This window comes from Eublepharis macularius, chromosome 11, assembly GCF_028583425.1.
Source record: "Eublepharis macularius isolate TG4126 chromosome 11, MPM_Emac_v1.0, whole genome shotgun sequence".
In the NCBI taxonomy this organism is placed as follows: Eukaryota; Metazoa; Chordata; class Lepidosauria; order Squamata; family Eublepharidae; genus Eublepharis; species Eublepharis macularius.
Window position 1 is genome coordinate 68,739,862 of NC_072800.1, and position 24,023 is coordinate 68,763,884.

The window sequence follows — 24,023 nt, forward strand, 5'->3', positions numbered from 1 at the left end:
CTTAACCAGGCCCACGTCCAGTACTGTTTCGGAGGAAAAACACTTCAGGACTCAGGTTCCAGGGACATAACTGTGGGCAAGGGATCTGTGCTTTCCACTTCCATATCTTCTTCTTCCTTAAATCAGCCCCCTCTTGTTTGTTATGTAGTTGCAGCACATACTTGTTTAATGTATTGTCGAAGGCTTTCACGGCCGGAGAACGATGGTTGTTGTGGGTTTTCTGGGCTGTATTGCCGTGGTCTTGGCATTGCAGTTCCTGACGTTTCGCCAGCAGCTGTGGCTGGCATCTTCAGAGGTGTAGCACCAAAAGACAGAGATCTCTCAAAAGACACTGAGAGATCTCTGTCTTTTGGTGCTACACCTCTGAAGATGCCAGCCACAGCTGCTGGCGAAACGTCAGGAACTACAATGCCAAGACCACGGCAATACAGCCCGGAAAACCCACAACAACCATACTTGTTTAATCACCTTGGTCTGCTACTATTACACTTAGTTTGATCCTCAGGTACCTGCTAGGATACCATCCATCCCTGCTATCGCTAGTAAGAAAAAAAACTTCATTCATGCCCAGCTTTTCTTGGCTTCATTTTGAGAATTTTTCAGAAGTTGACCTTTGTTTAATACACATTTGGTTGCATCCTACCATTTGGTCCTTAGCTTTGTCCAGTGGTGCAAGGACCTCGCCACCCAGCATCACTATGTGGCACATTGCAGTCGTCCACTATTTTGTGAGCCTTAATTTGCAACTTTTAAAAAGGCATCATTTTTGGAGCGTGATACTTGTCACCTGTCAGGCACTGCAAACATTCCCATGAATATATTAGGTATTTTATTTTTCTTACTACATTTATGCCCCATGTTTCTCTTCAGTTGGGACCCAAAGTGGCTTTCATTGTTCTCCTCCATTTTGTCCTCACAACAAGCCTGTGAAGTAGGTCAGGCTGAGAGTGTATGACTGGCCCAAGGTCACCAAGCAAGCTTCCATGGCAGAGTGGGGATTTGAACCTGGGACTCCCAGATTCTAGGTAGAACACCCTAACCACTACACCACACTGGCTTCAAACTCATGAGTGAGTCTTACATACAGCTCCCATCTAGGCAACTTACCAGATTGAGCCAAACCTGCTTAGTTTGAAAAGCAGAAAAACTACACTGTATGCTTTCAGACCACTCCTTGATGATATAATCGATCGAAATGATGGGTACTACCATCCTGCAGTAACAAGTTTATCCCTTTATATGATCCACAAATAATGGGCACAATATATTCAATGCTTACTATGAACACAATGCCTTTCAGTAACTATGGAGGAATATTTATCACTAGGTCTTCCTTCAAGAATCGATTTATCAGTTTCAGGATTTACCAAACCTATCACTCCATGGCAATGGCAATGAAACAAATGAAGCTGGCAGGCTCAGGATGGAACATTTTAAAGAGACTTTCGCAACCAGACATGCATATGTGTAGACAGGAAGATTACTGCAGCTCAGTGACAAACTTTTCTTCTGATTTTGAAATCCAAGTTACATGTTCATCTGAACTACCATTTCCAAAAGCAGCTGAATGCACAGTAAGTAGAAAAAGGGACGAAAGATTTTCCTAGCAAGTCATCAAAGTGCTTTATTTTATAAAGCCTTACTCATGTTTGGAGTGTGTTTTTATAACTAGGCAATACAATGTGGATCTTCCTCACCCTCTCCCCAAACAGTTTATCCAAATGTCATGAGTGACAAGAGACTGTTACAGAAAGGAAAATAAAGGCTTTGTAGTTAGCTCATAAAAAGCATACGCTAACTGGCTACAATGGAATATTTATTCTTTTTATGTATGTGTACCTCACTGTTTCCCAGTGGTATCCTTTGCAGTCTCATCATACCTTAGTAGCCACTGTGTATTGTAAGAAATAAAAAACATTCACATGGTGCCAGAGATAAATGGGGTGTGCACATATGGGGAAAGGAATTAAAAAACGAAACAAGTCAAGCCACAATTATCAACTTAAATACATAAAAGTTCAGATTTGTACACATACGTAACAGTACTGTCAAACATTGTTAGAAGGGTAACAAAACCATGGTAAAAAAAATTCATACAGAGTAACAAGGATCGTATTGCCTTTGGCCGCATACAATAGCAAGTTCAGCTGCTAATTTATCAGGGCTCTATGAAGTCAACACTACAGACATGATACACAGTCGCAGCCTTAACAGCGCTGGCATTATGTTATTGGAGAAGGCAACCTGGCACTCCAGAGCTAAGTTACACCTTGCAAGGGGGGAGTGGTTTTTTTTTTCTGAGTTGCTTGTGAATGTTGAAACAGACAAAGAATTGTAAAAAGGCACAATTTTAGCACAGTGTATAAGTAGAGAATATATATATATAATTAAGCATGTCTAATTCTGTCCTTTTAGAACCTGGGAACCTGTTCCCTAAATTGATCATTATTAAAAGTTTTAAACAGGTTACTTACTAGGTGACAGCATACTTTTAGGCAATGAAATTACACAACATAATCTGGAGAAACACAAAGCAAGTTATTAAGATAATGGGGAAAAAACACCCACCTTATACACTTAAAAATAATCTGTCACTGTTTATTGTAAAAGATTTTCTATCATGGAGGTGGGTGAAAAATCCACTTTAGTACATTACCGTGTGTTACACCTCAAGATATTACTTCATCTGCGCTGCAATGTAACTTTACATGTAAACTTTGTATTCACATACTGTGCACAAACTCAAACGCATCCCTGTTTTCCTATCAATGTAAACAGTAAAATTTAGGGCTTAAAAAAGAATTTTTTAAAAATAAAATATTATAACAGCATAACATAAGCATTTAAAAGGTCCTAGTTTTGATCAGTCACAGGTGAATAGGCTTCCTATCCTTTTGTTTATGTGGTGGAAAATGATGCTACAGATGCTCCCAACTGAAGCATTTCATCTAAAAAGTGTACTTGATTTCCTTTTTAGCATGATCAGTTCCTACATGATAAACAGTGTAAATCTCCACAGGGTACAACAATGGTCTATCCCTACTCCCACCTACCCCCCACCCACGCAGCAATTTATTTACTCTTGCAAAAAACAAAACCCAACTTGCACAGAGTATGATTATGCCACTAGATCTTTGTAAAACAAGAGACGTACCTCTGAATTGCTGGAAGACTGTTCCCTGTTGTGATGGGCCAATCGAAAACAAGAGGAGACAAAAAGCAAAAATGCCCAAAGCTGAGCTTTCAGCACATGGAGCTTACAATGTTGTCGCTAACCTTAAGGAATGCCAACATGCAGGGCTATTTTAAGTGGAGCATTTGCTGTACGGTCAACCATCACCACCACCAATACTGTCTTGCACTTTTCCATTCAAAATACAAACTGATCCACAGTTTACAGTTTGATGCCAATATTGTGGGACTTAACATGCATATCTTTCTTTCCTTCTCCAATCCTTGGCCCATTCATTCCATCTCAGCTAGTGTCCTTGGAGTACTGTAGTTGCAATACACCAAGTAAAATGCTGATCTGTGTTATTAATTAGTTAATTTATATTTGTAGGGGTTTCTGCAGACACACGCACGCACGCACACGCATACACGCACACACACCAGAAATAGCTAGTACTATGCAGGGCATATCTGGCAGCTGTTAAAGCGAATATTTCACCCCAGTCAGTCATCTTTGCCAGCAGATGTAAACCAAGGGGCCGCCTTCTGCAAGATAGCACTCGAGAGTTCCTTTTTAAAAGAAGCTTTTGTCCCTTACACACTTGCAGCCATTGCTGCTGTTCCCAGACCTTATATCTGTCCAATGGAACATGATAGGTTACGTCAAAATGTTGGCAATAAAATCCAAGAACCGCTTTGAATACTGTTCGGGGTTAACTGTGGAAATCTCTGCACCTGCCTAAAAACAAGAATAAAAAGGAGAGAGAAAAGCAGATTACTTTTGAGACAATATAAAGTCTGTGGCATTTTGGAGACAAAAATCACTTGAATAAAGTTCATACAAATATAGTCACAGAATCCCTTACACTAAACAGCAGATCAAACAGATTTTGCAATTTCTTGAAAGTGCAGATTTACATCCCTTCAGAAAGACTGTTCCAAATTATGGGAGCTATCATCGAAAAGGCTCTCAGTCATTCCAGCAGTCACTGATATAACCTCTCAAAATGGACAACACTGCAAGTAAGGTTTGTTCTCCCAATCGGACACACAGGCACATAAAGGAAGAGGAAGTGTGACCTAGAGGTGCTTCTCATGAACACATGAAGCTGTTTTATACTGAGCTGTACAATTCTATCAAGGTCTTTATTGTCTAGTTAGAATAGCAGCAACTCTCCAAGGTCTCAGGTAGAGGTCATTCCATCACCTACTACCTGGACCTTTGCTAAAACGAAAATGCCAGAGATTTGACTTGGAACAACCTTTAAAAAATATTACTTGTATACAATTACAGACTAATCGTACTTTATAAAATATCAGAAATGCATAAGGACTAACTTTAGTATATTCTACAATACTCTTTATATTGTAGAATAGATTTCTACACATTGATATAATTCAAATTTTTCATTTTTAGAAAAAGAGTTAACTTAAATCATGTAAAAGGGATCTTTAAAATGCTCCAACTGCTTGGACTTTTGGCATGCAGAGCAGATGCTTTATTTCTAAGCCACAATGCTTCCTCAGTGGCTAGTACTCTCCATACCTTTGCTCCCAACCATACCCATTCATGCATCCAAGTATATTCAACTTATCCCATCCCTCCAACTCTATTCATAATTATCTGTGTTAGAGTCATCATAGACAATTGTACATTTAACCAATGGGTATGATGAACACAGTGTTTCACAGGTATGAATTTCCTGTGGATGTCTTTGATTTGGTTAGATGTTTTTGTTCTCCTCTTTCCCCATAGGCTGTATTGTTCTATTTCCTCTTCTCCTGTCAATTATGGTTTATATCTACTTCCTGTCAGTGCCTCCATTAACTTTTTCCTTGATTCACTTTCTCCTCTTCTCTGATTTCAGGAGGTCTGTACCACCTTAATGGCAGACAAAGAGAAGCACTCTCCCCACACACAAGATAAATAATATACGATATTAAACTCATTTGACTCCAATCCTACTCCTACATGATATCCCAAAGAGGACATCCTGAGGTGGAAGTAGAAATCTGTGGCCATTTCAATCATTCTTTATTTTAATTACATGGGAAAGAAACACCCTTTGCCACATAAAAATGAGGAGATCCACAGATTAAGCTGAACATGTAAAGTAGCTCTATGAATGCTTTGTAAACAATACCTAATCTTCCATATTCTTGTATGTAAGGGATTCAAACATCATTTAAAAAAGCACACCCAATTATATTTCAGCAAGTAAACTGACATAAGTAACAACACGGAGATTACTGCTGGTACAAAATGCAGCGGCATGCGTTACTATGAGAGTGCCAAATGGGGCACATATAACACCGATATTATGTGAGCTGCATTGGTTGCCTGTGGAGGACCGGATCAGATTCAAGGTTTTAGTACTGACCTATAAGGCCCTATGCAGACTGAGACCAGCGTATCTGTGGGACCGTCTCTCCCCATATATTCCCCGGAGGACACTCCAATCAGGAGATAAACAGCTGTTGGTTGTCCCTGGCCCCAAGGAGGCCCGCTTAGCCTCGACCAGAGCCAGGGCCTTTTCGGTCCTGGCTCCCACCTGATGGAACGCTCTGTCTACTGAGACCAGGGCCTGGCAAGACCTACTGTCTTTTCGCCAGGCCTGTGAGACAGACCAGGCACATGGCTGAGGTCTGGGCCTCCACTGGCCTGAAACAACAAGGGGTGTATAAAATCTAACCCTCTCTGAGAAGGCTGTCCACCATCCTGTTTTAGTTTGTAAGGCTGACTGTATAACCAGAAATATGTGTTTATTTTAATGATATTTTTAAATGTTTTATGGAAATGGAATTTTATTGTATTTTAATGGGTTGTGATCTGCCCTGAGTCCACTCATGGGGAGGGTGGAATAGAAATGTGAAACAAATAAATAAATAGTTGTTGGGGGTTTTCCGGGCTGTATTGCCGTGGTCTTGGCATTGTAGTTCCTGACGTTTCGCCAGCAGCTGTGGCTGGCATCTTCAGAGGTGTAGCACCAAAAGACAGAGATCTCTCAGTGTCACTGAGAGATCTCTGTCTTTTGGTGCTACACCTCTGAAGATGCCAGCCACAGCTGCTGGCGAAACGTCAGGAACTACAATGCCAAGACCACGGCAATACAGCCCGGAAAACCCCCAACAACCATCGTTCTCCGGCCGTGAAAGCCTTCGACAATACATCGAACACCTCTACGGGGAGGAAACATTGGACACTGAGAGATCTCTGTCTTTTGGTGCTACACCTCTGAAGATGCCAGCCACAGCTGCTGGCGAAACGTCAGGAACTACAATGCCAAGACCACGGCAATACAGCCCGGAAAACCCACAACAACCATTGTTCTCCGGCCGTGAAAGCCTTCGACAATACAAATAAATAAATAAATAAACAAACAAATCCCCAGACTGTTTGCTTCTGTCAGAGATTAGTGAAAGGGAGAAAGTAGATGAAGCCAATCTCCCTTGCAGGCAATTCTACATTACAGCACCAAATGGCTAAGACCTGAAGAGAATGACAGGGTCAGAACATGTTGCCGCAGTGATACTCACGCCATGTTTGACGGTTTTTGCAGCATGAGCAGCCTTCTTTTTTGCATCATAGTGAGTAAGAATATCAATGATGGCCATAAAGTAAACTTCCTTCCTAGGTGCATCTACACAAAAGAAAAACATTTGCAAAAAAATTAAAGCAATATTTGTATTTATGGATAGGAAATCAACCAACTGATGGGAGGAAGCTGTAATAAACAAAGAGGATCATAAATTGGTGGAAGTTGATGGCCTCTGCCATCTAACAGTTTAACAGTGTTTCAAAACTTCCAAATTATAAAAGGACTTAACCATAAGGACTTCCTTCATTGATAACGTAAAGTTTAAAATTCTCATATATTTTAGGAATTACAGGAAGACAGAGAAGAACTTCTAGATCAAGCGAGGTGGCCAACTATGGGCCGCCATGAGCTTAGAACGCTAGAAAGTATAATAACCATGTAGATTTGATTTAATTTACAGAGACAATTATAAGCCACTGAAAAAAAACCTAGAAGGCCAACCTAACAATTCCTTCTATATCTAGGGGGAAAATACATATATAACTTTGGCAAAAATGGTAACCCTCTAGTGAACAGTTTTAGGTACACATTATTATGCTGGCTTTCCACACAGTTCAGCTCCCCAACACAGCAAACAGACAAAACATTAAAACAAATTGTAAAATGCACAGAAATGTTTTCACCCACTAGCAGAAGACACTGATAAAGGAGGGCGAACAAATCTCCTTAGGGAATAAATTCCATAAGTTTGATTATACAACGGAGAAGGTGATTTCTTGGGAAGGGAAGCCTGGAACTGAACTTCAAGTTGCCAAAGAATTAAAGATAGAATGTTGGATCCAACCTGCTTATATGCTGCTGAAAGGTAGAAAGATCCCCTTTGTCTACCCAAAAAGGCTATGGTTGTTGTGGGTTTTCCGGGCTGTATTGCCGTGGTCTTGGCATTGTAGTTCCTGACGTTTCGCCAGCAGCTGTGGCTGGCATCTTCAGAGGTGTAGCACCAAAAGACAGAGATCTCTCAGTGTCACAGTCCTGTGACACTGAGAGATCTCTGTCTTTTGGTGCTACACCTCTGAAGATGCCAGCCACAGCTGCTGGCGAAACGTCAGGAACTACAATGCCAAGACCACGGCAATACAGCCCGGAAAACCCACAACAACCACCGTTCTCCGGCCGTGAAAGCCTTCAACAATACATCAAAAAGGCTATGTTGGGGATTATGGGACCCATTTGTAATGGGAGCACTGTAATAACAAGAACTGGATGAGACTGAGTGAAAAAGTTGGTTAGATCCAGCCCACAAATAGTTTTGAAATACACCTCAGACTATATTTAGTAATCCATGCTAAGAGATTATCTGAAAAGGACAGAGATGATCAGTAATCTGATTTTTCAAAGCAAAGCAAAAAGGAGCTCTTCTGTAGGATTTTCACAGCACTGTAAATGGCAATATGGCAAAAAGCAATGTAACAGCAATATGTGTTACAAGTGAATGGTGGTGGTTCTTCAAAATGTATTTCTAAAAAATTATAGCAAAACTACTTACTTTCATGGCATTTTATTCCATAAACATCAATAGCTGGATCAAATTCTCCTGGAGCCAAAGGCTGCGAGCTGTTCAGTGTATTTCCTGGACTATCTGGAGGGGTTCCAGTCGGGTGAGCTCCATCACTTTCCCCTTCATCTTCATCATTCTCTTCACATTCTACCTCCTCCTGTTCTGCCCTTTCAACATCATGAATCCCAACCAGCAAACTGTAATCCATGAGTTTTAACTGAGCAAGGAACTGGAGGGCAATAAAGCATAGTGTTAATTCACCACGGAGATGACAGAGAATCCAAGATCTAAATAGCAAAAAGGCAGTCTATTTAAGGAAGTTTACTTTTGACTATAACCAGCTTAATGCAAAACAATGGGGAATCCTTCAAGAATGTCGTACACAGAAAATGTACTCTGCTGTGAAAGAAAAACGTGGCAGATTTTTTCAATATTTTCAAGTTACATACTTTTTACCTATAATCTAGAAAAAATGCAAAAAAAGAAAAAGAAAGGAAACCGAGTACATTTCATGGCCACTCCTAAAAATGTAACTGGTACCAAAATGCCAGTAAAATATAAAGTTGGAATTCTCACATCAATATCTGTGATCTGGATCCTACAACTCCCTTCAGCAAAGATGGATTCTAAGACTCCCTTCCACCAAGTCTTCCTCCAATGGAGAAAGAATTCCACCAATGGAACCCTCCTCCACTGGTACAATCATTCTTGCCAACTTATTCTTTTAATGATCTATCTTAGGAAAGGAATTGACTTCCACTTTTGAAAGTTCAAGCTTGTTGTCAACCAGCTTGTCAACTCTCTATGCCCACTATCCCAGTTTTGGCACTTGACAGCTTGTTAAATCTTTGACCAAGAACTCTCTTTTTGAGTACCCAGAAAAGGAAGCTTTTATAAAAACTACCATTTCACCAGTAGCTGCACACTTTGATAAACATCAAGGTGACATGCTTTGCACAATCACAGCTTCCTGAAATGCTCAAATGTCTACTAAATGTAGAGACAAACAAGATGGGGGAGGTCTTGATGAATAAATTTAAGAGTCTGAAAATTCCCAACACGCTAAAAAATAATTTGGCAGTGCTGACAGAAATAAAATGGAGTAGCAAGACAGAAGGATTCCTCTTGAACCAACTGATGCAGTACTAGTCTTCCTTGGGGACTTGTACTTCAATTAAACATTTGTAGGCTAGAGCTAGCCTTAAGCAGGTTGTGGAAGTTCAAACTATTGCTTTCTAAACATTTATTTAGTGCCAATAGTACGGTAGGGCTGCTACACAGACTGAGGTGTGCATTTGGATATTTCTGAACCAAAACAGTGCCTGAAATCCCCTGTTAAGTTTCAGATCAGAAATATCCAGTCTTAATTTTGGGCACAGTTTTGGTATTGAAATATCATACCCCTAATATTGGAAATACTTGAGTGCAAGAATTTTCAGATAATAGGAAGAACACAACTTGCCAAACACAGACTTAGAGAGTTGTTACAATTTTTCATATTGTTAACCACCACTGGAAAAAAACATTTCCTCTCGCACTTCTGGGGCGACATGCAAAGGTGGGAACTTGCACATCCCTCCACAAGAGGAACATGCTATTTTCTGCGCAAAAAAGACAGAAAAGTAAAAGGTGACAAAGTGGTTGTTTGGGGGGGGTACATAACAGAAGTTTATAAAATTAAGAATGTGGTGGAGAAAGTGGATACTGAGATATTATTCTCCCTCTTCCAATAAAACTTAGGGGCACCCAATTAATTAAGCCGAGGCTCAATAGTTGCAGGACAAAAAACGGTAAGTGCTTTACTTAATGACTAAATTGTGGAATTCACTGCCAGCAGACATCGTGATGGCCAGAAGCACAGATGAATTTAAAAGGTGATTCAAGGAGGACAGGCCCATCAACGGCTACTAGCCATGGTGACTAAAGGGAACTTCCACTTTCAGCGGCAGTAAACCTCTTAGTACTAGTGCTAGGAGGCAACATCTTGGGAAGGCCTTAGCCTCTGTGCCCTGTTTGTGGATCCTCCAGGGCAACTGGTTGGTCACTGTGTGAAACTGGATGCTGGAGTAGAGGGACGACGGGTCTGATTTAGCAGGGTTGTTTTCATATCCATATGATCACAACGTCCCCCGAGGCCCTATGCATGATCTGCAAAAGCTGATGATACCCAAGTGCTTTGGAATGCATAGACACAGGCCCCTGGGGAGAATCTGCAAGGATGAGACCTGCAGGCCTGAGTCAGAAACCAATCCTCCCTGACACCCCACCCAGACATGTACATTTTTATCAAGTCTGACTGTCTGCAAAGCAGCAGCAACGATTTGCACACAGTATGGTTGACTTGGTGGGTTTTGAGGAAGACACTTGTTAACTGAAAGCAATCTGACAAGTCAGCGTGAACAAGACGATTTCCATCTTGTAACTGAACAGCAATCTTAAGAGAAGACAGACAGGAGCAGTGGGTTGTTGAAATGCTTTTATAGGACACATTTTGATATATGAACTCTCTATAAATTAATAATTGTCTCGAGATTGGCATGAGGGCATGTTGATTAGTCATGTCCCGGCTGCGTACAGCTGGTAGCCAGACTGTGAATAATCAGGCAGGCTGTTGAAGAGAAAAGGAGGCCAGAATTTTTAGGAGAGACTGGCCTAGAGGAAGAAAGCACCTCGTCAAAAAGCAAGGCTGTGACCCAGAGAACTGTTACAAGTGTAAGCAAAGATTAAAGAAGATATGGTCACTGAAAATGCATTCAGACTTAAACGTACTAGATAAATACAAGTGCTGTTCATTCTTTGGAGCAAAGCAACTCTGCTGAACTGCTTAACGGAAGCCCCTCACCCAGGAAAAAAAACAAACAGATAAAACAAAACTCAAGATTCAATTCTACCTTTCCATTACCAGCATGAGATGCCAAGCCACTTCACAATAATTGCCTGCATACAAATGTAATGAGACTGCTGTATGAATTTTAAAACTGCGGCAATGCTGTAGAAGCTATTCTAAGCGCAATTACACAACCAGCCTTCTAGGAGTCTACTGTCATATGTAAACAATGGAAATACAATTTGACCAATCTTTCAGAGACAAATCAAGATTTTATGGCTCATTTTAACAGTTTAGAGTGTCAAGAATATTCAAGTATGTAGCTTCCAGTGCTCTCAAAACAATTTTACATCTAACGCAAGATCTTGAGATTCCTGTTCTTCCGCATAAGATGTAGAGTCTTCACAGAAACAGGGACCAGCCATGTATTATAACCAGACTGATCAGGATTATAATTAGGTGATTCAAAACATCAGAATCAACACAATTTCAGACACTCAGAGATCTATAACTGAGAAATGCCACCTTATGTTTAACACAGATGGGCATGCAACCTTAGGTCTGATGACAAGAGAAAAAACTGGGGACAATAATACATGAAATTATTTTCCAGAGAAGGTAGGTGGGAAACAAGCCTCAAAAAGAAGGCTAGAAGGTCACATATTTCTCTAGAAAGTATTTTTTCTTCTTCCCAGGAAAATTTCAGGTATACCAAGACATGTACACCTCCATTTTCTATAAAGTAAGCCGATTGTTGCTCCCACCCATACTAGTAGGTGGGACTAATACATTTAACATACTTATATTAAGTAATATTTAAGGGCTATGCGGCTGTCATATTATTAGAACACCAGCAAAAAAAATCACGATCAATTATGGAATTCTGAGTTCAAGGCAAACAGTTTACAGATTGGTCACTCCTGAGCCTTTAAGCATTTTCATCCCAAGTATTTTGCACAATTAAAGGGAAGCATGAGTTAAGTGTTACCATTATAGGTATTACTACAGCTTTGCTAATGTTTATCCCCTTCCCGCTAAAAGTGTCATACTTCAGGCTCCACCAGATAGCAATCTTACTTCAACATCCTTTTTAAGCTTTTCGAGGAACATCTTTTTGTTGGCTTCATCAATATGAATCTTTTGACCATCATTAATGAAGTCATTGTCTTTGAAGGTTGGCAGTTCTTTGGCCTAAGACAGAGACAAAAGCTGGCATGTAAGAATCATCTCAGAGCAAAGCATGCAACAAAACATGTTTGGTCAAATAGGCACTGCTTGATTATAGCGGAAATGAACACAGAATCATCAAAAATGCAAAGTAACAGCCACAAGAGGGCATTAATGAGCTATGGCAACAGAGTGCACAAACAGTGTAAGGAATAGAGTTTGACTCCGTACTCAAAGGCACATCTGTATCGTATTTTCCTCCTACATTAACAGTACCCTAACCGGCTTTCATGATTGATTTGCTTACATTAAGCCAATTAGAGAACTCACAGCAAGAAAATAAAGGAAACATTGTGCTGCCTGATCTATATATTTTTAAAAAATTTTTAAAATTACCTCCTTATCAATATTCATTGCAAAGTACAAACTTCTATTTATCAGACGTCTAACAAGTAAAATTCCAACCACTAAACTGCCTTGTGACAGGAGCTAGTCTGGAGCATTTTACAGTGTCTCAGTTGAAACAACAGCCATACCAAGACTTCCTGTAGCCTATGCACATCCACCTTCTTATTCAGATGCTATTTCTCCTAACCTCTAGAGGACAGAACAGATTTGAAAGAATGCCTCCTCCCTTGCAAATCTGCCCACCCACTTACATTGCATTAGAAGCCCCATTCCAGAAGACAAACTCTTTATGTCACAGTGACAAAGAGTCTCTACATGAGACTTCTGACACATGTTCTTCACGTGTCAGGAGACGCAACGTTAGCTGGGATGCATAGTTTTAAAAGACAAAGCCAGTGGTGATTGCTCCAGAGCAGAGAGATTCTCTCACAGCCCTCTGCCACTTCTGGCGTGCTGGACTGTCTCCCCTTCAGGAGACTTTGCCCTGCCACCCTTGCTGCTTAAAACTTTGAATTAACCAAGCCTTGGCAGGGCAAAGGCTCCAGAAGAGGAGGCAGTCTGGCACGCCAGAAGCAGCGGAGGGCTGTGAGAGAATCCATCCCCTCTGGAGTGATCTCCATTGGCTCTGTCTTTTAAAACCACACTTCCCGGCTAACAGTGTGTCTTCCAACACATGAAGAACGTGTCAGAAGTCTCATGTAGAGAGTCTCTAGGAAAGCTTCCACACACTTTTCCCAGCAGCAGTGGCAACATAAACCAAAGCGGTGTATGAAGAAGAGATACTTCTTGCTGTGGGGGATTTCCACTGCCAGGTAAACTTATCGGGTGACCCTGGGCCAGTCACACTCTCTCAGACTAACCTACCCCATAGGGCTGTTGCAAGGATAAAGTAGAGGAACAACATACGCTGCTTTGAGTCCCAGTTGAGAGAAAAGGGTATAACTGAAGTAAAAAGATGCATCTACAACATATCAAATTTCATTCATGTCAGGCTAAAGTGGCAACAATTTCTTGCCCACTTAAGAATCTATTACTTTGTTTACTTTCACATAGTGGAAACATTAACTGAAAGCCACTTCCTTTTGTAGGAGACAGGTAATGATTTTACTGTACACCCTCTGAGAAAGATCTAGTACTTGGATCACAATAACCTAGACCACGAGTCTTCTAGTTGCATGAAAGAAATATGCAAGAGCACTTGCTGTAGCAGCTTGCTCACTGGCAACAAGCTTAGAACACCCGAAGAACTATAATTATTACATGTATGTCACAGTGAAGAGAGCAGGACAACTATGAGAGACAGATGACTGGTGCATGCCATACTATTCTTGTCTGAGGTAAAATCACCCAGAGCAACAAGTAACTATAAAATTGCAGAGGAGTAGCCACATTAGTCTACCACAACACAAACAAACAGGACTCCAGTGGCATTCAAAGACTAGCACAGTTTATTTTGAGCATAAGCTTTTATACTCTAGGACTCCATTCCACAAAAGTTGATGCTAGAATAAAAAGTCAGCTAGTCTTTAAGGTGCCATAAGTCTGTCTGTCACTATATAAATTGAGGAAAGAGAAGGCAAAATATTAGTTGTTGGAATTTGGCAGTTGTCGAAACCTACTGCTCTTTTTTTTAATTAAAAAAATAAACACCTCTCCAAGTATGTTTTTGTAGGCATAATGCAACTCCATTACTGCTGAAATGTTAACCAGTGCAAAAATCATAAAACTCTAGGTTGGATTGGTTCTAAAGAACTGTGAGCAGAACGAAAATGGTAACTATGGTTCCACAGGCACTTGTTCAAATAGCTTCTCCAGAGGCATAGCAAGTTCTATAGGGTACATGCTTGCTTGTAGAAGGCTCTTCCTCAAATCAGGTCATTATCTGTAGATTTTATCTGACTTTCTTGCATAGTGCTCTAGACTACACGGCAATAAGGCTCTTCTGTGGACAGCTATCTTAAGTATTGAATGACACCATCCATACAGCAAGATTTTGCTTAGCAAGTCAAAAGTAAATGAAAAGCTGAAAGTGATATTTTCCCACATTCCTTTCAAATGCTATCTAAGTTGCATTTCTTGATAATAGATAAAATAAAAAGACAGACTGCAGTGCGGGTGTCTTCTTCAATGGCTGGCAAGATGAGGCCCTAAGCATGTGTGGACCTTTGGTTTGCAGTTAAGGTCTTTCCCAACATATTTCCAGGGAACAAAGCAACAGAATGATGATGCAGGATTGCCACTACTCTGGTGTATTTTCAAAAAGTTGGATACTTAAAGTATGTATAACTTTGGCATACCTTTTCTTTGTCACTGGCTTCTCTTGCTACTGTAGAGCCCTGAAACAGAAAAGCTGTATCTGTAACATGTGGTACAACGGCAAACAAAACTTTAAAGGCATGGCTGCTATTCAGGGTGGAATTATTTTTATCAGATTCACGAGCAGCTTCTTTCCACACATGAAAAATTGTAAAAGAGCATTCAGATTTTATCAGCGCGTACAAATAATTCCAACATAATTCCAAGTTAGAACAGCCACCTGATAAATGTAATAAAATCATTTTATTAAAAATGAAAAAGTCAATCAAAACATCTCAGCCACTAGCTCTATGAAACAAAGGTCACAGGGAGGTCAGTAACAAGAGAACATTTCACTGTGGAGATTTGGCTTTTCCTTGTCCTACTGATATATGCAATTTTTACGACAAATTTCTGGTTATACGGTTTTCAAGATTAACACAGTATTACTGAAAAGTCCTCATCTGTAAAGGGACTGCCAACAAACCAACTGTCCATATTTACTGTGACTACAGAGTAGTCTATCTAAGGATAATTGTACATATATGTTAAGCAACGTGAATTTTATTCTCTACATTGGCAAGGATCCAGAGAGATGTTTAGGCTCAAGAAGGGGTTTGCATTAGCCAGGGGAATACTTGTTTTTTCCCTCCACGCCATATAACAAACCCTTCTAAAATCCCTCAAACACCCCCCCCCAATGAAACTAGCCACAGGACCCCTTGGGTGTATTGATCTTGGTTGTTTTGTTAAGTGGTACCTATGGAAACTACCGTGTGCCTGCATGCTGCTACAGAGCAAAGATTCAGAGGAGTTAGCCGTGTTAGTCTGTAGTAGGAAAATCAAAAAGAGTCCAGTAGCACCTTTAAGACTAACCAATTTTATTGTAGCAAAGATTAACATCTATACAAACAAATGATCAAAACAGGAGCTTCTGCTAATGTGCTCAGAGACCTATGCACACCAACAGTTTAGTGTGAGCTGCTTCTAAGCTTAATCTACCCACTTGTAAAGTAGCTTCATGCTACTCTCTCCCTCACCAACACAAAACTCAAGAATCTCCCATCAGTTAACAATGAACGCTTCTTTCTCTCCCTTCCCTCAAGTCACAATGGAAAAACTAGCCTTCTTTCTCTTCTCTCAGCAGCCATCTACTTTTTTTTAGGAGCTTGGCAGCAACTGCAAGACAAACAGCCATCTTTGTGAAAGCAAGCATCTTGTGTTATGAAATTTGCATCCAAGTAAATTTGTTAATTCATTCTGAACTGGTTCCAGATTGAAGTTAAGAGAAATCAGTAACTCGCTAGACACTGTCCAAACCGATCAGACAGCACTGAGCAGAACTCTGACATTTGATGCAAAGGACACTGCGCTTTGTCTCCAAGTCTCTTTTCCCCTTCTTCCTGGCAATATCACTACATACTGTGACATCATCATACTGTGTCTTTCCTTGGCTTCTATCTACCAATGACGTGCGGGTGAAGGGAAGATCACAGCACAAAGATGTGGGCAGCTCCACACTGATGTCCAGTAACATCCACAGAAATAGTAGATACCACTTTTTCTCCCTGCCAAACATTTGCAGGGCACACAGGATTGGATCCTATGACTCTCCCTCTCCCACTAAGTTAGAAGAACTCTGCGATTCTCTTCCACTAAGTCTTCTTTCCACACGAAAAAGTTTCCTCTGATCACATCTTCACAAAACATTTGCTTTGCAGAAGGAATTGCATTTTGAAAGAGGAAGTCTATCACCGACTACATATTTTTACCATATGTCTAGTTTCTTTCTTTCTAAAATGGATCCAAATATCAACTTGTGCTTGTCAGTACAAGAATGCAGCAGGTGAGACAAGTTCAATTTCAGAAGACTAGGAAACAATTTCTTTTAGAAACTGTGCATGCTGCCTCCCTCAGAGACAGGCACGAAGTGGCTTAACGAAGTAAAAACAATGCAATAAAATTATAAAACTCACCACCATAGAATTATTAAAGTAAGCCAGGAGCTGACAGGCCGTAATTCTGTTTACTCTGGAATGCCAGAACCTTGGTGCCATCATTCACAATAACAAGCTAGACCAGTAAACACGCACTATTCTGTTTTATTTGGGGGCTACAAAATATTATATAGCTCACATTCTGGCTCTTGCTATTTCAGGTCATATTTTACAGTTACATTTAAGTCTGTCTCAGCAAAAATGAAGTTTTCTTAAAAATAAAAACCGTATGTGAAGGTGTACAATATGCTTTCTTTTGCTGACCTAGCATGTGCCAGCTGATTAAAATAAGGTCCATGACAGTCAGTCTGCCTTTGAGAATTATTTGAAAGAGAGGCTAGTTTCCAACTGAGATGCCTTTATTTCACCACATTCCTTCCTGTAAGGCAGGGTATGGATACGTTAACTTTGTCAGTCATATTTGGCTCAAATTAACATTTAACAAACATTTATATACTGTGGCTTTTTCACTCCCCTCAACAGTAGCTTATGCATAAATAAAAGAATCATATTAAGGCACTGGAGAACCACAATGGAATCACCTTATTTATTTATTTAATTTTATTCATATTCCACCCTCCCCGCGGAACTTGTTAAAGCTGTTCCATTGGTTACCAAAGAGAAATCCGCATGTTGAACAAGTTGTAGTTGTCATTGCATTAAGGATGCAAGAAAGCCTCTTCATTTTACTCTCAAATGGCTTCCACTGCATCCCTTAATTAACATTTATCTACTTTTAGCCAGTATACTTTTGCTAAGCCACTTCCTCTACAACCCATGATGCAGCTCAAATTATCTTATTTCCATATTTTTTGGGGGGGTAGATAAGCCACAAACTCTATTTTAGTAATCATAGCATAACAGAATGGTTTGCTAGATTTTACAAAAAGCAACACCACAGTAGCTAGTACTTAAATATTAATACCCAACAGACTGGTGGTTTCAACATAGGGACGAACTTAGGTGGTTTCCCTGTTGCTGGTACAGCTGCTCATGAAGCACAGTGGCAACGGGGCTTGTCCAAGTCAGGTTTCCCTGCAGTGTTCCTGCCACAGACCCTCAGAGGTGCCCTCCCCCTGAGCTACCAGGGCTTTTGCCATTAAAAATAGGGTCTAGAGTATTGGTATAATGTTGTATTAATATACCAACATAGGTACCAGGTAAGTCTCTACCCCTTCTATTGCAGAGGGAAAGAGGCTAGAGACTTAACTCTTCTTCAAAATGAAAGCTGGGAACTCAGTGAACCTGGCACCTGTATTGGTATAACATATTGATATAACAATATTCTAGGGCCATTTTTTAAAAATAAACCTCTTGGAGGAAGGTGGAGGAAATAGCCTCCACAGGAACTGGGGAAGTTAAAATCCAAGATTTCCCACCTACACAGCAATCATCCAGGCTTTACTGCAATCTTCCCTGAAACTTTGGAGCAAACCAGGTTTATGAAAGAATGGAGAAAAGCTAGGAAAGCCCCAGGAAGTGCATGAATGTCCCACAATGCTGCAGGGAAGCAGTGGGGGGCGGGGGGGGGGGCGGACACACAGCATTGAACTGCTGCAGGGAAGCAGTAGGGCAGATAACCTCTGCAGAAATGGCCTCCACATCATTTCTTCCAAACTATTCAAACTTCCACAATATTAATATATAAAAGATGCTGCTTACCTTTAAATCATATTTTCTATAAACAGATAAGCGATGGCTGAATACATTTCTTGTGACAATCATATATACTTCAACTCCATCAACAGTAAGCCGGTACATGCCCAAAAACTGGGGAAGAAGTGTATTTCCATGACACTCCACTATATACTAGAATGAAACAGAAGGAGAGAGAATATATTAGAATTTTAATGCCTAGCATAGGACATCTGTTGAGCAGCTACATAGACATTTTTAAAAAGATTCAAACACTACATCACCAGAAGTTATACTATTAGTAAACACTTCAAGAAGAGGCTTCAACAGCGCCCTTGTCCCTTCAATATTATGTGCTTAGTGGGCAACATAGCATCAAAACTGGACATTTCAAAAAGGCTCAACACAGAAATCATATAAGCAAAACCAAATTTCCAGTTAGAATCTCTTTGGGTTGGTTTACCAACGCTCATTTTTCTCATGAACATTTTAGACTTCACATAACCTACCAATTCCCTTCTCTGCTAGTTCTCACCTCAAATCTGCACCTCATGATTACACAGTTCACTTCCAGCAGGTAGAAACTATGTACTTTCACTTCTAAGATCTCAGCATTGCCTCACAAAAAAGGATGTCCGCCTTGGAGCCTGCCACCTGCAGATATATGGGAGCTATCAAAATAGGTATCATGCCCATGTCAACTAGTAGGTTAAACACAGTGCATAGTACACAAGATTTTCCCTTGTTTTCACTCAATAAAGACGTGCTCCCAACGACTTAATCCAAGCTTTCTTAACACTTCTTTTATTTCCGATAGTGAAAAGATAAATTGTATCAGGACGTTTATAGGGCCCCAGAAGAGCACCAACACATAGCAGCCATTCAGCTCTCCCTTTCTGCAGTAGCACCCTGCAAATCCTTCTCTCAAAAGGCAGAGGCCCTCCGAAGTACCATCCCATGAACTGCATACATACACACCACTGATGCCACCTCTCTGAATCTCTGGCCACAGCCATGGTGCAGGAGTTATTTTCATCTGCACTCAGACCAAGCAGAGCTTATTACCTACATTATAAAGGATCACCGTGAATATTTCAATTCCTGTTTTACTTCAGTATGTCTTAAACTGAATTATCTACTATTCTACTACTGATGAAGATGCAAGAACATAAACAAGATTTATTGGATGATGAAGGCTGGTATTATCTTTGCTGGCACAGTTACCACAGCTGTGAAATGCAATCTTTGGAATCTGATGTTTTAGGACAGCTGCTTTAGCTACTGCAGAACAAGATCTTGAAACAAGTCACTACATCCCCATACAGATGAATGCATAGTACTATAAACTGAATAACTTTGACATCATAATAGTACATCATGTTTAGAAGGCGTACCAACAAGAAACAATAAGGAAATGGCCACATTTCCTGTTCAGGAATCATAAAATCCTGAGATCAACAGCATAACAGCTAAAGAGGCATACAATGGAGAAAGTATGGAAACAGACTGGGAAAGGATTTAGTCTCACAGGATACCAACATTTACTCGAATAACATTTGATGCACTCTCTTTGAAATGTCTGAAAAATTTGATATAGACTTTGTATTTCATCCACTAATGGCTCATGGTTAAATCAAACGGGGGGCTCTAATTAATCCCATAAGTATGCTTATACTACTCAGTAACTCTCTTTGCTGATTCTCTTTATTATATGAAGAGCAGTATCAAAGAGCACTTTAGTACAATCTAAGCATTATCCAAAATTACAACTAATGCAGTAACTGAGTTTTCAAGGTTTTATTGAGAATTCAGCAGGTTAATCACCTAAGGCTCTGCGGTGAATGAATTTCCCCCTCCCAGCCTTGTTTATCAGCCTGCCAAAGAGGTGAGGGCGGGCGCCTTCCCTTGTTACACTTGGGAAGCCATGCAAGGCAGTCTTTTTCCAGAAAGCATTTGGTGAAAACTGGATTTCTCCAGTAGACTTTCCTGTGAGTTTGCTGATCCTGTGTGTTTTAACTTTTGTGTTGTTGTTTTTTTGCCTGAATCATTACATAATTGCAAGCAACATTATTTTGAAGTAACTCTAATATGTTATTTTACAGGAGCTCCTGTATATTTAAGATTTCAAAATTGGAATAGTTTTTTTATCGCAAAACTTCACAGAACCTAACTAAGAAGGGACATCCTCTAAGTCACTGGGCCATCTCACCCCAGCATAAACCAGAATCTTAGCAGGGGAAGACACCACCGCAGGCCCTATTAGCTGCGGGAGCCATGAGGAGTCAACACATACTCATAGGAACTATGGACGACCAACCAGAGAAGATGATCCAACTGCCCCTGCTGAATCCTGAGATTCAAATACATATCCATCGCTCTGGCTTTCAGCCACAATACAGGATTCCCTATGATTACTCTCTGGAGCCCCAGGTACAAAGACACCTACAAACCCAAGAGGAGGCCAGCACAAAAAAGTAGAGCCCTCACTTCATAGCATGGAGGTTTCTTGTTTCTAGCACAGCTTGTAAGGAAAGACCTTGACATAATTATAACCAGTTTTTCAACGAGCACACCAGGAAGGGGTGGAGCTGCAGGACTACCTATAAAATCCTTCCATCAGGACAGATTTCCAAATTTAGCACACAAGCCTTATCCTTATCTTCAAAGTTCTCCATGGCTTCCTCACCTCCCATGTCTCTAATCCTACTACATCCCTGGTTGAGACCTTCCTCTCATTCCACCATCACTATCTATCCCAAGGTCACCTGCTCCCTCAAATCACTGTCATTTCTGCCCTCGATGCCAGGAACTTCCTTCTACAAAGAATCTGCGCAATATCACTTTTATAATTTCATTCAAATCCCAACCACATAACCCTGTAAATCTCAGTCTAAATTAGGGTTGTCAACTCTAAGTTGGGAAGTTCCTGTAGCCTGGGTAAAGGAGGTACCTCACAAGGGTACAATGCCATACAGTCTACTCTCCAAAACATTTTCTCCAGGGAAACTGATCTCTAATCTGGAAATCAGTTGTAATTCTGGGAGATTTTCAGGCCTACCTAGCGGGTGGCATCCCTATCCTAAAGACATGCATTTGAAATCAATGAATATCCTTCTCATTTCCCCCCATCTCCCCCTCCTTTTTTGTGGTCTCCTTCTCAAACTATAGATTAACCCTTCAATATAAGGAACTGTCTTGATAGCACCACATAAATAAAAATTCTCTGATACAAGTGTAAATTTAATCAACTACAATCCAAATTAAATCAACTAAAATCTTTAATGGCCTGACAGTGGGAAGAGAAAATCATAACCATTTGTTTAGAATATTTCTTATTACAGTGTACTCTTATCCATATTAACTTCAACAATTATACTCTTACTTCAATTAGCAATTCTCTTTGTCATAATCCAGAGGAGTTAGCCGTGTTAATCTGTAGTAGTGAAATAGAAGAGTCCAGTAGCACCTTTAAGACTAACCAACTGTACTGTAGCATAAGCTTTCGAGAACCACAGTTCTCTTCGTCAGATGCATCTGACGAAGAGAACTGTGGTTCTCGAAAGCTTATGCTACAGTAAAGGTGATTAGTCTTAAAGGTGCTAGTGGACTCTTTTCTGCTTTGTCATAATGAGATTTACTTCTGTACCCATGCACAATACTTCACTTGGAGGGAAATCCAGTAAGTAATTTGAATATAAACCAAATAATTTGTTTCAAATTGGGTTTGTTTCAAAAAGACAAGAAAGAGGAACAATGATTTAGACACTAGACACTATTATTATTGCCTGTCTCATTTTAGCATGGTTTCAAACATTATATTCATCTCCAAGCTAATTGGTGATTGCAAGAAGGGAACAGTGACTTTCTCTGGAAAATGCATGGAAGTGGTACCCAGGAAATGCTTGGATATATTTCAAAGGGGGAAAAATGATAAACAGAACACAAGCTTCTCTGTGTCAGCAGACACAGTTGCTTTACTAACTCTCTTTTGCATAAGAATAGATTCTTCCCACAGTTTTCCCTTCTGATCCCTTGTGAAGCAAACTTTGAAACTTTCCATAACCCCTTAATAATAAACCTGGCTTACCTCAAAATGCACTGTTAACAAGATCTAAAGCTTCCTTCCTTCAAAACTACTAGCATCACAAGGGTGCTAAGCCAAGTCATTTGTTTCAAAAGGAGCCCTGCAGACCTTGTGCTTTGGTGCAATGATTGGTAGTTTTTTTGAAAGCTTACCCCTCCTGATATAAAATGCAGTAGCAATTGACTAATTCACAGCTTTCTTTTGTTTTATAATAAATATATTCTGCAGCTTTCCAACCACAGCAGGAATGAAAGTATGATGTTTTTATAGCTCGTTTTTAATATTGATTATTTGTGCTGCTCTTTGCATGAGGTTTTTTCTTACTAGTATACCACCTCAAGCAAGTCTCTGGGACAGCACCATATAAATTCCTAAATCAATAACAAAATTAAATCCCTCCTTTCCATTGATAAAGGACAAAGATTTTTTTTAATGTTGAACTTGTATTAACCAAGTTTCAACAAGTCATTTGTTGTATATTTTCTTACACAAATGTAAGGTGAAGTTATGAGGAGGGCTGCACTGACACCAACGTGCTCTGAAGGCTAGCCCTCCCGCGAAAGCGGGAAGGGCGGAATATAAATGTAATAAATTAAATTAAATTTTTTAATCAGGCGTGCCACATATCAAATCCAAACCAGGAGACTGAGCAGGTGGCAAAACTAGAAGCAGGCCTCACTGTAACACAGTCATCTCCAGAGCCTCTTGAACCTCTCTGCCACAAGCCACCATTGCTCACAGCTCTTCTACAACCGGGTACCATGCCATTGCTTGTTGGATGACTAGCATCCTATACTTACTTCCCATGGTTCAAGCAGACATTGTGCCATGCAGGAGCTGTGCCAATCAAAATGTGTTCCTTTTTAAGAGACAAAATTATGCTGTTTCTGTATAAAAGGTATACTTTGTATAGGATGCTTCCAGGTGGAAGAACCATTTACACAGAATAAGTGTCCAACCTCCCACAAACCACATAGGGATCGTGCTAGTGGCAAACTAGGGAATTAGTGTGGTTAGTACAGGTGGTATAAAAAATATGCAATACTGAGATCTGTATAGGAGCTTGCATAATTTGTTATCTTTTTATCTGCTACTTTCTACTAGTTTAGCACCAAAATCATCAACTAGCAATGTTGAAGCCATTGTTTGGGTCAAGCCTTTTGACCACGCTATACATTACAACCAAAAACGTGGTTCTCCTGAAGCTGTTTGCCTTCTAACACTAATATAGGAGAGTACAATTTCTGGGAAGAAATAAGGATCAGGGTTCTCCCTGGAATTCCCAGTTTTTGCACCCCTTTTCTCCCAGCCAGGATTTGGAAGTTAAGATTTATTTCTTGAG

The 24,023-nt window shown here is 40.2% G+C and overlaps 1 protein-coding gene across 1 annotated transcript in view; it reads right to left on the minus strand.

The window, feature by feature from the left end:
• Window positions 1–1,610: 1,610 nt before the first annotated feature.
• PIP4K2A (phosphatidylinositol-5-phosphate 4-kinase type 2 alpha) overlaps window positions 1,611–24,023 on the minus strand; it is an 80,136-nt gene continuing 57,723 nt past the window's right edge. The window contains exons 5-10 of the mRNA XM_054992075.1: window positions 18,625–18,771; window positions 14,968–15,006; window positions 12,173–12,286; window positions 8,257–8,497; window positions 6,709–6,812; window positions 1,611–3,910 (exon numbers count right to left, since the gene is read on the minus strand). Of these exons, the coding sequence (XP_054848050.1) occupies window positions 3,830–3,910; window positions 6,709–6,812; window positions 8,257–8,497; window positions 12,173–12,286; window positions 14,968–15,006; window positions 18,625–18,771 (726 nt within the window). The 3' untranslated portion in view covers window positions 1,611–3,829. The remainder of the gene's footprint in view (window positions 3,911–6,708; window positions 6,813–8,256; window positions 8,498–12,172; window positions 12,287–14,967; window positions 15,007–18,624; window positions 18,772–24,023) is intronic.